The 15,806-nt window shown below is 50.8% G+C and overlaps 1 protein-coding gene across 2 annotated transcripts in view; it reads right to left on the reverse strand.

Moving 5' to 3' along the window:
- HNF1A (HNF1 homeobox A) overlaps positions 1 to 15,806 on the reverse strand; it is a 38,852-nt gene that overhangs the window by 3,284 nt on the left and 19,762 nt on the right. For both annotated transcript variants that reach the window (XM_064379706.1, XM_064379705.1), the window contains exons 5-7: positions 1,867 to 2,018; positions 1,530 to 1,731; positions 523 to 714 (exon numbers count right to left, since the gene is read on the reverse strand). In XM_064379706.1, coding sequence (XP_064235776.1) covers positions 523 to 714; positions 1,530 to 1,731; positions 1,867 to 2,018 — 546 coding nt within the window. The remainder of the gene's footprint in view (positions 1 to 522; positions 715 to 1,529; positions 1,732 to 1,866; positions 2,019 to 15,806) is intronic.

The following is a 15,806-nucleotide window of genomic DNA, read 5'->3' on the forward strand; positions in this document are numbered from 1 at the left end:
TCTCCTGCCTCAGCCTCCTGAGTAGCTGGGACTACAGGCACGTGCCTCCACACCTGATTAATTTTTGTACTTTTAGTAGAGATGGGGTTTCACCATGTTGGCTAGGCTTATCTCAAACTCCTGATCTCAAGTGATCCACCAGCTTTGGCCTCCCAAGGTGCTGGGATTACAGGTGTGAGTTACCACGCCTGGCCCCATATTACCTTTCTAAAATCTGAATAGTAGATTCTGAAATTTATATGACCCTAAGAGTTTCAGAGAAACACGGGCATGAACCCTCAAATGCATGCATAGCTGATAAACACCCAGACATGCACTAGGGATCTGCCCACACAGACATGTACACACACACACGCATGAACATGGGAACACACTGGCCTACAGGCACCCTCAGTCACAGAAACACACTTGTCCCGGAGACACACTCGGACCACAACCCCTGCCAGGCACCCCCTTCCCCTGCATCCATTGACAGCCAACCTCTGTCATCATCTCCCCCTGCGTGGGGTGCAGGGGGCTCACCGTGGGGGTTCTGCAGCTGGGCCATGGTGGCCATGAAGGGGCTCTGGGTCACGTGGCTTTGCACGGGTGGCATGAGCGGTTGCTGGTAGGAGGGGTGCAGTGGCTGGGAGAACTGGACAGGCTGCAGGGTGGTCAGGCTGCTGCCCATGCTGTTGATGACTGGCACACTCTGTGCCTGAGTGGAGGCCAGGCCTGGAGTGGAAGCGATGGGAATCAGCTGGGCCCCCCAATTATATCCCACCCACCCCCAGGCCTCCTAGGGGCACCACCTCTCCCTCCCAGAACCCATGGGTTGGAGGAGGGGGCAGGGTGGTCAGGAAACAGCCCTCCACTGGGACCTGCTACTAATTTAAGTGGCCCCGGCAAGTGTTTCCCCCAGTCTGAGCCTTTAGCTCCTTATCTAGGCTAGTGCGAGAGGCAGTCAGTGACTTGTTCAAAAATCATCAGACTGGGGTTCCCTGGAGCCCTGGGGTTCCACAGGAGTGCCAAGGCCCTGGGGTTAGCTCTCTGCTCCCCTCTCTCAGCAGCTCCCTATCTATCTTATGTTCTGGGCTTCTGCATAATTATACCTGCAAATAAAGGCTTTCTGGGCTTAATTTTTCTTCATTAAACAAAAGACTTAGAAAACAAATCCTCTAGCCTGCAGGGGATTTGTAATAAAACAGGAAAAAATAATGCTAAAAGATATTAAAAAAAAAAATCAGTCCCCTTACCCTGCTGTAATTTGCATAGGCCCTTCACCTTCTGAGGAACCACAGAATTGATGTATTAGGCCTTCTGCCTGCCTCCCCACTTGAGTTGCTGAGATTTTGGTCTGTTTGGTTCAATCAGGTATCACTGATGTAGCACAGTGCCTGGTCCAGAGTAGGCACTGGATAAATACATGTTGAATGAATGAATGAATGAATGACTGAGTGAGTCAGTCCCACTGGCTCTTCCAGCTCCTGGATCCTGCGGTTGCCCCATGAGCCTCCCATCCAGGTGCCCACCCGTCCCCACCAGCTTACCGATGACCAGGGTGGAGGCACCTGTGTTGGTGAACGTGGGACCCAGGGAGGTGGGCTCACCAGGCCCAATGGTCATGACCCCAGGAAGTGAGGCCATGATGAGGTTCTGGGGCTGCTGGTTGAGGCCTGAGGATGTCTGCTCCAAGCTGTGCAGTGCTGTTAGGGTGCTGACAGGGGGGAGTGGGCCCCCAGTTGCCGAGACCTACGAGGGGAAGCTGACCTGAGTTGGGGGCAGGGGCGGCATCCCATCCCCACAGGGCCTCCCTTGGGACTGCTCGGGAATCTCCCTGCCAAGGAAAGATGACGTTGGATTTTCCCTACAGGCGGGGACACTCACCAGCTTGGCTTCCGTGCTCAGGAGGCTGTGGCTGGGCTCCAGGCCTGTGGGGGACACTTGGTGCAGGGGTGTAGACACTGTCACTAAGGGACCGCCGCTGCTTGAGGGCACTTCTGCAGTCTCACTGGTTGCAGGCTGTCCATAGCGCACACCTGGAGGGGAAGCGGTGTCCAGCCCCGGCGCCCACTTCCTGGCCCTCCGCTGCCCCCTAGCCCGCCTCACTTCTAACGGAATCGCTGTGCTTAGGCCAGCTACCTGTCCGTCTTTATGCAGCCAGCAAACTCTGCCTGTGCTTCTCCCTTGTGCCAAGCCCTGGGTCAGCTGCTCCCAGTTACTTGAAGGCTGAGACTGCATTTATTAGCTCCATTCCCCGCTCTGCCTAGTGCTATGCCTCTACATGCGGTAGGTGCTCCGTAAAAGACAACTGAACCGAATTTAACTGAATTTAGTTGAATTGAAATGAATTGATACGATCTGAAATGAGTGAATTAAAGTAACCCAAATCAAGTTAGGCTAAATTCAGTGGAATCATAAGAGGCAGAGTGGATAGTGTGGAGTACCATAGATGGAGTTGAGTGGAATGAGTGGAATCAAGTGGAATGGGTACACTGGAGTGGTAAAGGTGGAGAGGATGCGTGGGGAGGAATAGAGTGAAGTGGAGTGGCTAGAGTGGAGGGGATGGAGTGGAGTGGAATGGAGGAGTATGTGAATAGAGTGGAGGGAATGGAGTGGAGTGGAATGGAAGAGTATGTGAATAGAGTGGAGGGGATGGAGTGGAGTGGAATGGAGAAGTATGTGAATAGAGTGGAGGGGATGGAGTGGAGTGGAATGGAGGAGTATGTGAATAGAGTGGAGGGGATGGCATAGAGTGGAATGGAGGAGTATGTGAATAGAGTGGAGTGGATGGAGTGGAGTGGAGTGGAGGAGTATGTGAATAGAGTGGAGGGGATGGAGTGGAGTGGAATGGAGGAGTATCTGAATAGAGTGGAGGGGATGGCATAGAGTGGAATGGAGGAGTATGTGAATAGAGTGGAGTGGATGGAGTGGAGTGGAGTGGAGGAGTATGTGAATAGAGTGGAGGGGATGGAGTGGAGTGGAATGGAGGAGTATGTGAATAGAGTGGAGGGGTGGAGTAGAGTGGAATGGAGGAGTATGTGAATAGAGTGGAGGGGATGGAGTGGAGTGGAATGGAGGAGTATGTGAATAGAGTGGAGGGGATGGAGTGGAGTGGAATGGAGGAGTATGTGAATAGAGTGGAGGGGATGGAGTGGAGTGGAATGGAGGAGTATGTGAATAGAGTGGAGGGGTGGAGTGGAGTGGAATGGAGGAGTATGTGAATACAGTGGAGGAGATGGAGTGGAGTGGAATGGAGGAGTATGTGAATAGAGTGGAGGGGATGGCATAGAGTGGAATGGAGGAGTATGTGAATAGAGTGGAGGGGATGGAGTGGAGTGGAATGGAGGAGTATGTGAATAGAGTGGAGGGGATGGAGTGGAGTGGAGTGGAGGAGTATGTGAATAGAGTGGAGGGGATGGAGTGGAGTGGAATGGAGGAGTATGTGAATAGAGTGGAGGGGATGGAGTGGAGTGGAATGGAGGAGTATGTGAATAGAGTGGAGGGGATGGAGTGGAGTGGAATGGAGGAGTATGTGAATAGAGTGGAGGGGATGGAGTGGAGTGGAATGGAGGAGTATGTGAATAGAGTGGAGTGGATGGAGTGGAGTGGAGTGGAGGAGTATGTGAATAGAGTGGAGGGGATGGAGTGGAGTGGAATGGAGGAGTATCTGAATAGAGTGGAGGGGATGGCATAGAGTGGAATGGAGGAGTATGTGAATAGAGTGGAGTGGATGGAGTGGAGTGGAGTGGAGGAGTATGTGAATAGAGTGGAGGGGATGGAGTGGAGTGGAATGGAGGAGTATGTGAATAGAGTGGAGGGGTGGAGTAGAGTGGAATGGAGGAGTATGTGAATAGAGTGGAGGGGATGGAGTGGAGTGGAATGGAGGAGTATGTGAATAGAGTGGAGGGGATGGAGTGGAGTGGAATGGAGGAGTATGTGAATAGAGTGGAGGGGATGGAGTGGAGTGGAATGGAGGAGTATGTGAATAGAGTGGAGGGGTGGAGTGGAGTGGAATGGAGGAGTATGTGAATACAGTGGAGGAGATGGAGTGGAGTGGAATGGAGGAGTATGTGAATAGAGTGGAGGGGATGGCATAGAGTGGAATGGAGGAGTATGTGAATAGAGTGGAGGGGATGGAGTGGAGTGGAATGGAGGAGTATGTGAATAGAGTGGAGGGGATGGAGTGGAGTGGAATGGAGGAGTATGTGAATGGAGTGGAGGGGATGGAGTGGAGTGGAATGGAGGAGTATGTGAATAGAGTGGAGGGGATGGAGTGGAGTGGAATGGAGGAGTATGTGAATAGAGTGGAGGGGATGGAGTGGAGTGGAATGGAGGAGTATGTGAATAGAGTGGAGGGGTGGAGTGGAGTGGAATGGAGGAGTATGTGAATACAGTGGAGGAGATGGAGTGGAGTGGAATGGAGGAGTATGTGAATAGAGTGGAGGGGATGGCATAGAGTGGAATGGAGGAGTATGTGAATAGAGTGGAGGGGATGGAGTGGAGTGGAATGGAGGAGTATGTGAATAGAGTGGAGGGGATGGAGTGGAGTGGAATGGAGGAGTATGTGAATAGAGTGGAGGGGATGGAGTGGAGTGGAATGGAGGAGTATATGAATAGAGTGGAGGGGATGGAGTGGAGTGGAATGGAGGAGTATGTGAATAGAGTGCAGGGGACGGAGTGGAGTGGAATGGAGGAGTATGTGAATAGAGTGGAGGGGATGGCATAGAGTGGAATGGAGGAGTATGTGAATAGAGTGGAGGGGATGGAGTGGAGTGGAATGGAGTAGTATGTGAATAGAATGGAGGGGATGGAGTGGAGTGTAATGGAGGAGTATGTGAATAGAGTGGAGGGGTGGAGTGGAGTGGAATGGAGGAGTATGTGAATAGAGTGGAGGGGATGGAGTGGAGTGGAATGGAGGAGTATGTGAATAGAGTGGAGGGGATGGAGTGGAGTGGAATGGAGGAGTATGTGAAGAGAGTGGAGGGGATGGAGTGGAGTGGAATGGAGGAGTATGTGAATAGAGTGGAGGGGATGGAGTGGAGTGGAATGGAGGAATATGTGAATAGAGTGGAGGGGATGGCATAGAGTGGAATCGAGGAGTATGTGAATAGAGTGGAGGGGATGGAGTGGAGTGGAATGGAGGAGTATGTGAATAGAGTGGAGGGGATGGAGTGGAGTGGAATGGAGGAGTATGTGAATAGAGTGGAGGGGATGGAGTGGAGTGGAATGGAGCAGTATGTGAATAGAGTGGAGGGGATGGAGTGGAGTGGAATGGAGGAGTATGTGAATAGACTGGAGGGGATGGAGTGGAGTGGAATGGAGGAGTATGTGAATAGAGTGGAGGGGATGGCATAGAGTGGAATGGAGGAGTATGTGAATAGAGTGGAGGGGATGGCATAGAGTGGAATGGAGGAGTATGTGAATAGAGTGGAGGGGATGGAGTGGAGTGGAATGGAGGAGTATGTGAATAGAGTGGAGGGGTGGAGTGGAGTGGAATGGAGGAGTATGTGAATAGAGTGGAGGGGATGGAGTGGAGTGGAATGGAGGAGTATGTGAATAGAGTGGAGGGGATGGAGTGGAGTGGAATGGAGGAGTATGTGAATAGAGTGGAGGGGATGGAGTGGAGTGGAATGGAGGAGTATGTGAATAGAGTGGAGGGGATGGAGTGGAGTGGAATGGAGGAGTATGTGAATAGAGTGGAGGGGTGGAGTGGAGTGGAATGGAGGAGTATGTGAATAGAGTGGAGGGGATGGCATAGAGTGGAATGGAGGAGTATGTGTATAGAGTGGAGGGGTGGAGTGGAGTGGAATGGAGGAGTATGTGAATAGAGTGGAGGGGATGGAGTGGAGTGGAATGGAGGAGTATGTGAATAGACTGGAGGGGATGCAGTGGAGTGGAATGGAGGAGTATGTGAATAGAGTGGAGGGGATGGAGTGGAGTGGAATGGAGGAGTATGTGAATAGAGTGGAGGGGATGGATTGGAGTGGAGTGGAGGAGTATGTGAATAGAGTGGAGGGGATGGAGTGGAGTGGAATGGAGGAATATGTGAATAGAGTGGAGGGGATGGCATAGAGTGGAATGGAGGAGTATGTGAATAGAGTGGAGGGGATGGAGTGGAGTGGAATGGAGGAGTATGTGAATAGAGTGGAGGGGTGGAGTGGAGTGGATTGGAGGAATATGTGAATAGAGTGGAGGGGATGGCATAGAGTGGAATGGAGGAGTATGTGTATAGAGTGGAGGGGATGGAGTGGAGTGGAATGGAGGAGTATGTGAATAGAGTGGAGGGGATGGAGTGGAGTGGAATGGAGGAGTATGTGAATAGAGTGGAGGGGATGGAGTGGAGTGGAATGGAGGAGTATGTGAATAGACTGGAGGGGATGGAGTGGAGTGGAATGGAGGAGTATGTGAATAGAGTGGAGGGGATGGAGTGGAGTGGAATGGAGGAGTATGTGAATAGAGTGGAGGGGATGGATTGGAGTGGAGTGGAGGAGTATGTGAATAGAGTGGAGGGGATGGAGTGGAGTGGAATGGAGGAATATGTGAATAGAGTGGAGGGGATGGCATAGAGTGGAATGGAGGAGTATGTGAATAGAGTGGAGGAGATGGAGTGGAGTGGAATGGAGGAGTATGTGAATAGAGTGGAGGGGTGGAGTGGAGTGGAATGGAGGAATATGTGAATAGAGTGGAGGGGATGGCATAGAGTGGAATGGAGGAGTATGTGAATAGAGTGGAGGGGATGGAGTGGAGTGGAATGGAGGAGTATGTGTATAGAGTGGAGGGGATGGAGTGGAGTGTAATGGAGGAGTATGTGAATAGAGTGGAGTGGATGGAGTGGAGTGGAATGGAGGAGTATGAATAGAGTGGAGGGGATGGAGTGGAGTGGAATGGAGGAGTATGTGAATAGAGTGGAGGGGATGGAGTGGAGTGGAATGGAGGAATATGTGAATAGAGTGGAGGGGATGGCATAGAGTGGAATGGAGGAGTATGTGAATAGAGTGGAGGGGATGGAGTGGAGTGGAATGGAGGAGTATGTGAATAGAGTGGAGGGGTGGAGTGGAGTGGAATGGAGGAGTATGTGAATAGAGTGGAGGGGATGGAGTGGAGTGCAATGGAGGAATATGTGAATAGAGTGGAGGGAATGGAGTGGAGTGGAATGGAGGAGTATGTGAATAGAGTGGAGGGGATGGAGTGGAGTGGAATGGAGGAATATGTGAATAGAGTGGAGGGAATGGAGTGGAGTGGAATGGAGGAGTATGTGAATAGAGTGGAGGGGATGGAGTGGAGTGGAATGGAGGAATATGTGAATAGAGTGGAGGGGATGGAGTGGAGTGGAATGGAGGAGTATGTGAATAGAGTGGAGGGGATGGAGTGGAGTGGAATGGAGGAGTATGTGAATAGAGTGGAGCGGATGGAGTGGAGTGGAATGGAGGAGTATGTGAATAGAGTGGAGGGGATGGAGTGGAGTGGAATGGAGGAGTATGTGAATAGAGTGGAGGGGATGGAGTGGAGTGGAATGGAGGAGTATGTGAATAGAGTGGAGGGGATGCATAGAGTCGAATGGAGGAGTATGTGAATAGAGTGGAGGAGATGGAGTGGAGTGGAATGGAGGAGTATGTGAATAGAGTGGAGGGGATGGCATAGAGTGGAATTGAGGAGTATGTGTATAGAGTGGAGGGGATGGAGTGGAGTGGAATGGAGGAGTATGTGAATAGAGTGGAGGGGATGGAGTGGAGTGGAATGGAGGAGTATGTGAATAGAGTGGAGGGGATGGAGTGGAGTGGAATGGAGGAGTACGTGAATAGAGTGGAGGGGACGGAGTGGAGTGGAATGGAGGAGTATGTGAATAGAGTGGAGGGGATGGCATAGAGTGGAATGGAGGAGTATGTGAATAGAGTGGAGGGGATGGAGTGGAGTGGAATGGAGGAGTATGTGAAGAGAGTGGAGGGGTAGAGTGGAGTGGAATGGAGGAGTATGTGAATAGAGTGGAGGGGATGGAGTGGAGTGGAATGGAGGAGTATGTGAAGAGAGTGGAGGGGTAGAGTGGAGTGGAATGGAGAAGTATGTGAATAGAGTGGAGGGGTTGGAGTGGAGTGGAATGGAGGAGTATGTGAATAGAGTGGAGGGGATGGAGTGGAGTGGAATGGAGGAGTATGTGTATAGAGTGGAGGGGATGGAGTGGAGTGGAATGGAGGAGTATGTGAATAGAGTGGAGGGGATGGAGTGGAGTGGAATGGAGGAGTATGTGAATAGAGTGGAGGGGATGGAGTGGAGTGGAATGGAGGAGTATGTGAATAGAGTGGAGGGGATGGAGTGGAGTGGAATGGAGGAGTATGTGAATAGAGTGGAGGGGACGGAGTGGAGTGGAATGGAGGAGTATGTAAATAGAGTGGAGGGGATGGCATAGAATGGAATGGAGGAGTATGTGAATAGAGTGGAGGGGATGGAGTGGAGTGGAATGGAGGAGTATGTGAAGAGAATGGAGGGGTAGAGTGGAGTGGAATGGAGGAGTATGTGAATAGAATGGAGGGGATGGAGTGGAGTGGAATGGAGGAGTATGTGAAGAGAGTGGAGGGGTAGAGTGGAGTGGAATGGAGGAGTATGTGAATAGAGTGGAGGGGTTGGAGTGGAGTGGAATGGAGGAGTATGTGAATAGAGTGGAGGGGATGGAGTGGAGTGGAATGGAGGAGTATGTGAATAGACTGGAGGGGTAGAGTGGAGTGGAATGGAGGAGTATGTGAATAGAGTGGAGGGGTTGGAGTGGAGTGGAATGGAGGAGTATGTGAATAGAGTGGAGGGGATGGAGTGGAGTGGAATGGAGGAGTATGTGAATAGAGTGGAGGGGATGGCATAGAGTGGAATGGAGGAGTATGTGAATAGAGTGGAGGGGATGGCATAGAGTGGAATGGAGGAGTATGTGAATAGAGTGGAGGGGATGGAGTGGAGTGGAATGGAGGAGTATGTGAATAGAGTGGAGGGGATGGAGTGGAGTGGAATGGAGGAGTATGTGAATAGAGTGGAGGAGATGGAGTGGAGTGGAATGGAGGAGTATGTGAATAGAGTGGAGGGGATGGCATAGAGTGGAATGGAGGAGTATGTGAATATAATGGAGGGGATGGAGTGGAGTGGAATGGAGGAGTATGTGAATAGAGTGGAGGGGATGGAGTGGAGTGGAATGGAGGAGTATGTGAATAGAATAGAGGGGATGGAGTGGAGTGGAATGGAGGAGTATGTGAATAGAGTGGAGGGGTGGAGTGGAGTGGAATGGAGGAGTATGTGAAGAGAGTGGAGGGGATGCAGTGGAGTGGAATGGAGGAGTATGTGAATAGAGTGGAGGGGATGCATAGAGTGGAATGGAGGAGTATGTGAATAGAGTGGAGGAGATGGAGTGGAGTGGAATGGAGGAGTATGTGAATAGAGTGGAGGGGATGGCATAGAGTGGAATGGAGGAGTATGTGAATAGAGTGGAGGGGATGGAGTGGAGTGGAATGGAGGAGTATGTGAATAGAGTGGAGGGGATGGAGTGGAGTGGAATGGAGGAGTATGTGAATAGAGTGGAGGGGATGGAGTGGAGTGGAATGGAGGAGTATGTGAATAGAGTGGAGGGGATGGCATAGAGTGGAATGGAGGAGTATGTGAATAGAGTGGAGGGGATGGAGTGGAGTGGAATGGAGGAGTATGTGAATAGAGTGGAGGGGATGGAGTGGAGTGGAATGGAGGAGTATGTGAATAGAGTGGAGGGGATGGAGGGGAGTTGAATGGAGGAGTATGTGAATAGAGTGGAGGGGATGGAGTGGAGTGGAATGGAGGAGTATGTGAATAGAGTGGAGGGGATGGAGTGGAGTGGAATGGAGGAGTATGTGAATAGATTGAAGAGGATGGCATAGAGTGGAATGGAGGAGTATGTGAATAGAGTGGAGGGGATGGAGTGGAGTAGAATGGAGGAGTATGTGAATAGAGTGGAGGGGATGGAGTGGAGTGGAATGGAGGAGTATGTGAATAGAGTGAAGGGGATGCATAGAGTGGAATGCAGGAGTATGTGAATAGAGTGGAGGAGATGGAGTGGAGTGGAATGGAGGAGTATGTGAATAGAGTGGAGGGGATGGCATAGAGTGGAATGGAGGAGTATGTGAATAGAGTGGAGGGGATGGAGTGGAGTGGAATGGAGGAGCATGTGAATAGAGTGTAGGAGATGGAGTGGAGTGGAATGGAGGAATATGTGAATAGAGTGGAGTGGATGGCATAGAGTGGAATGGAGGAGTATGTGAATAGAGTGGAGGGGATGGAGTGGAGTGGAATAGAGGAGTATGTGAATAGAGTGGAGGGGATGGAGTGGAGTGGAATGGAGCAGTATGTGAATAGAGTGGAGGGGATGGAGTGGAGTGGAATGGAGGAATATGTGAATAGAGTGGAGGGGATGGCATAGAGTGGAATCGAGGAGTATGTGAATAGAGTGGAGGGGATGGAGTGGAGTGGAATGGAGGAATATGTGAATAGAGTGGAGGGGATGGAGTGGAGTGGAATGGAGGAGTATGTGAAAAGAGTGGAGGGGATGGAGTGGAGTGGAATGGAGGAGTATGTGAATAGAGTGGAGGGGATGGAGTGGAGTGGAATGGAGGAGTATGTGAATAGAGTGGAGGGGATGGAGTGGAGTGGAATGGAGGAGTATGTGAATAGAGTGGAGGGGATGGAGTGGAGTGGAATTGAGGAGTATGTGAATAGAGTGGAGGGGATGGAGTGGAGTGGAATGGAGGAATATGTGAATAGAGTGGAGGGGATGGCATAGAGTGGAATCGAGGAGTATGTGACTAGAGTGGAGGGAATGGAGTGGAGTGGAATGGAGGAGTATGTGAATAGAGTGGAGGGGATGGAGTGTAGTGGAATGTAGGAATATGTGAATAGAGTGGAGGGGATGGAGTGGAGTGGAATGGAGGAGTATGTGAATAGAGTGGAGGGGATGGAGTGGAGTGGAATGGAGGAGTATGTGAATAGAGTGGAGGGGATGGAGTGGAGTGGAATGGAGGAGTATGTGAATAGAGTGGAGGGGTGGAGTGGAGTGGAATGGAGGAGTATGTGAATAGAGTGGAGGGGATGGAGTGGAGTGGAATGGAGGAATATGTGAATAGAGTGGAGGGGATGGCATACAGTGGAATGGAGGAGTATGTGAATAGAGTGGAGGGGATGGAGTGGAGTGGAATGGAGGAGTATGTGAATAGAGTGGAGGGGATGGAGTGGAGTGGAATGAAGGGGTATGTGAATAGAGTGGAGGGGATGGAGTGGAGTGGAATGGAGGAGTATGTGAATAGAGTGGAGGGGATGGAGTCGAGTGGAATGGAGGAGTATGTGAATAGAGTGGAGGGGATGGAGTGGAGTGGAATGGAGGAGTATGTGAATAGAGTGGAGGGGTGGAGTGGAGTGGAATGGAGGAGTATGTGAATAGAGTGGAGGGGTGGAGTGGAGTGGAATGGAGGAGTATGTGAATAGAGTGGGGGGGATGGCAAAGAGTGGAATGGAGGAGTATGTGAATAGAGTGGAGGGGTGGAGTGGAGTGGAATGGAGGAGTATGTGAATAAAGTGGAGGGGATGGAGTGGAGTGCAATGGAGGAATATGTGAATAGAGTGGAGGGAATGGAGTGGAGTGGAATGGAGGAGTATGTGAATAGAGTGGAGGGGATGGAGTGGAGTGGAATGGAGGAATATGTGAATAGAGTGGAGGGAATGGAGTGGAGTGGAATGGAGGAGTATGTGAATAGAGTGGAGGGGATGGAGTGGAGTGGAATGGAGGAATATGTGAATAGAGTGGAGGGGATGGAATGGAGTGGAATGGAGGAGTATGTGAATAGAGTGGAGGGGATGGAGTGGAGTGGAATGGAGGAGTATGTGAATAGAGTGGAGGGGATGGAGTGGAGTGGAATGGAGGAGTATGTGAATAGAGTGGAGGGGATGGAGTGGAGTGGAATGGAGGAGTATGTGAATAGAGTGGAGGGGATGGAGTGGAGTGGAATGGAGGAGTATGTGAATAGAGTGGAGGGGATGGAGTGGAGTGGAATGGAGGAGTATGTGAATAGAGTGGAGCGGATGGAGTGGAGTGGAATGGAGGAGTATGTGAATAGAGTGGAGGGGATGGAGTGGAGTGGAATGGAGGAGTATGTGAATAGAGTGGAGGGGATGCATAGAGTCGAATGGAGGAGTATGTGAATAGAGTGGAGGAGGTGGAGTGGAGTGGAATGGAGGAGTATGTGAATAGAGTGGAGGGGATGGCATAGAGTGGAATTGAGGAGTATGTGTATAGAGTGGAGGGGATGGAGTGGAGTGGAATGGAGGAGTATGTGAATAGAGTGGAGGGGATGGAGTGGAGTGGAATGGAGGAGTATGTGAATAGAGTGGAGGGGATGGAGTGGAGTGGAATGGAGGAGTATGTGAATAGAGTGGAGGGGATGGAGTGGAGTGGAGTGGAGGAGTATGTGAATAGAGTGGAGGGGATGGAGTGGAGTGGAATGGAGGAGTATGTGAATAGAGTGGAGGGGATGGAGTGGAGTGGAATGGAGGAGTATGTGAATAGAGTGGAGGGGATGGAGTGGAGTGGAATGGAGGAGTATGTGAATAGAGTGGAGGGGATGGAGTGGAGTGGAATGGAGGAGTATGTGAATAGAGTGGAGGGGATGGAGTGGAGTGGAATGGAGGAGTATGTGAATAGAGTGGAGGGGATGGACTGGAGTGGAATGGAGGAGTATGTGAATAGAGTGGAGGGGATGGAGTGGAGTGGAATAGAGGAGCATGTAAATAGAGTGGAGGGGTGGAGTGGAGTGGAATGGAGGAGTATGTGAATAGAGTGGAGGGGTGGAGTGGAGTGGAATGGAGGAGTATGTGAATAGAGTGGAGGTGATGGAGTGGAGTGCAATGGAGGAATATGTGAATAGAGTGGAGGGAATGGAGTGGAGCGGAATGGAGGAGTATGTGAATAGAGTGGAGGGGATGGAGTGGAGTGGAATGGAGGAATATGTGAATAGAGTGGAGGGAATGGAGTGGAGTGGAATGGAGGAGTATGTGAATAGAGTGGAGGGGATGGAGTGGAGTGGAATGGAGGAATATGTGAATAGAGTGGAGGGGATGGAGTGGAGTGGAATGGAGGAGTATGTGAATAGAGTGGAGGGGATGGAGTGGAGTGGAATGGAGGAGTATGTGAATAGAGTGGAGGGGATGGAGTGGAGTGGAATGGAGGAGTATGTGAATAGACTGGAGGGGATGGAGTGGAGTGGAATGGAGGAGTATGTGAATAGAGTGGAGGGGATGGCATAGAGTGGAATGGAGGAGTATGTGAATAGAGTGGAGGGGATGGAATGGAGTGGAATGGAGGAATATGTGAATAGAGTGGAGGGGATGGAGTGGAGTGGAATGGAGGAGTATGTGAATAGAGTGGAGGGGATGGAGTGGAGTGGAATGGAGGAATATGTGAATAGAGTGGAGGGGATGGCATAGAGTGGAATCGAGGAGTATGTGAATAGAGTAGAGGGGATGGAGTGGAGTGGAATGGAGGAGTATGTGAATAGAGTGAAGGGGATGGAGTGGAGTGGAATGGAGGAGTATGTGAATAGAGTGGAGGGGATGGAGTGGAGTGGAATGGAGGAATATGTGAATAGAGTGGAGGGGATGGCATAGAGTGGAATCGAGGAGTATGTGAATAGAGTGGAGGGGATGGAGTGGAGTGGAATGGAGGAATATGTGAATAGAGTGGAGGGGATGGAGTGGAGTGGAATGGAGGAGTATGTGAATAGAGTGGAGGGGATGGAGTGGAGTGGAATGGAGGAGTATGTGAATAGAGTGGAGGGGATGGAGTGGAGTGAAATGGAGGAATATGTGAATAGAGTGGAGGGGATGGCATAGAGTGGAATGGAGGAGTATGTGAATAGAGTGGAGGGGATGGCATAGAGTGGAATGCAGGAGTATGTGAATAGAGTGGAGGGGATGGAGTGGAGTGGAATGGAGGAGTATGTGAATAGAGTGGAGGGGTGGAGTGGAGTGGAATGGAGGAGTATGTGAATAGAGTGGAGGGGATGGCATAGAGTGGATTCGAGGAGTATGTGAATAGAGTGGAGGGGATGGAGTGGAGTGGAATGGAGGAGTATGTGAATAGAGTGAAGGGGATGGAGTGGAGTGGAATGGAGGAATATGTGAATAGAGTGGAGGGGATTGCATAGAGTGGAATCGAGTAGTATGTGAATAGAGTGGAGGGGATGGAGTGGAGTGGAATGGAGGAATATGTGAATAGAGTGGAGGGGATGGAGTGGAGTTGAATGGAGGAGTATGTGAATAGAGTGGAGGGGATGGAGTGGAGTGGAATGGAGGAGTATGTGAATAGAGTGGAGGGGATGGAGTGGAGTGAAATGGAGGAGTATGTGAATAGAGTGGAGGGCTGGAGTGGAGTGGAATGGAGGAATATGTGAATAGAGTGCAGGGGATGGCATAGAGTGGAATCGAGGAGTATGTGAATAGAGTGGAGGGGATGGCATAGAGTGGAACGGAGGAGTATGTGAATAGAGTGGAGGGGATGGCATAGAGTGGAATGGAGGAATATGTGAATAGAGTGGAGGGGATGGAGTGGAGTGGAATGGAGGAATATGTGAATAGAGTGGAGGGGATGGAGGGGAGTGGAATGGAGGAGTATGTGAATAGAGTGGAGGGGATGGCATAGAGTGGAATGGAGCAGTATGAATAGAGTGGAGGGGATGGAGTGGAGTGGAATGGAGGAGTATGTGAATAGAGTGGAGGGGATGGCATAGAGTGGAATGGAGGAGTATGTGAATAGAGTGGAGGGGTAGAGTGGAGTGGAATGGAGGAGTATGTGAATAGAGTGGGGGGGATGGATTGGAGTGGAATGGGGGAGTATGTGAATAGAGTGGAGGGGATGGAGTGGAGTGGAATGGAGGAGTATGTGAATAGAGTGGAGGGGATGGAGTGGAGTGGAATGGAGGAGTATGTGAATAGAGTGGAGGGGATGGAGTGGAGTGAAATGGAGGAGTATGTGAATAGAGTGGAGGGCTCGAGTGGAGTGGAATGGAGGAGTATGTGAATAGAGTGGAGGGGATGGAGTGGAGTGGAATGGAGGAATATGTGAATAGAGTGGAGGGGTGGACTGGAGTGGAATGGAGGAGTATGTGAATAGAGTGGAGGGGATGGATTGGAGTGGAGTGGAGGAGTATGTGAATAGAGTGGAGGGAATGGAGTGGAGTGGAATGGAGGAGTATGTGAATAGAGTGGACGGGATGGAGTGGAGTTGAATGGAGGAATATGTGAATAGAGTGGAGGGGTGGACTGGAGTGGAATGGAGGAGTATGTGAATAGAGTGGAGGGGATGGATTGGAGTGGAGTGGAGGAGTATGTGAATAGAGTGGAGGGGATGGAGTGGAGTAGAATGGAGGAGTATGTGAATAGAGTTGAGGGGATGGAGTGGAGTGAAATGGAGGAGTATGTGAATAGAGTGGAAGGCTCGAGTGGAGTGGAATGGAGGAGTATGTGAATAGAGTGGAGGGGATGGAGGGGAGTGGAATGGAGGAATATGTGAATAGAGTGGAGGGGATGGAGGGGAGTGGAATGGAGGAGTATGTGAATAGAGTGGAGGGGATGGCATAGAGTGGAATGGAGTAGTATGTGAATAGAGTGGAGGGGTGGACTGGAGTGGAATGGAGGAGTATGTGAATAGAGTGGAGGGGATGGATTGGAGTGGAGTGGAGGAGTATGTGAATAGAGTGGAGGGGATGGAGTGGAGTGGAATGGAGGAGTATGTGAATAGAGTGGAGGGGATGGCATAGAGTGGAATGGAGGAGTAT

The sequence above is a fragment of the Aotus nancymaae genome, unplaced genomic scaffold (assembly GCF_030222135.1).
Source record: "Aotus nancymaae isolate 86718 unplaced genomic scaffold, 86718_ANA_hifiasm-v0.15.2.pri h1tg000021l, whole genome shotgun sequence".
Lineage (NCBI taxonomy): Eukaryota > Metazoa > Chordata > Mammalia > Primates > Aotidae > Aotus > Aotus nancymaae.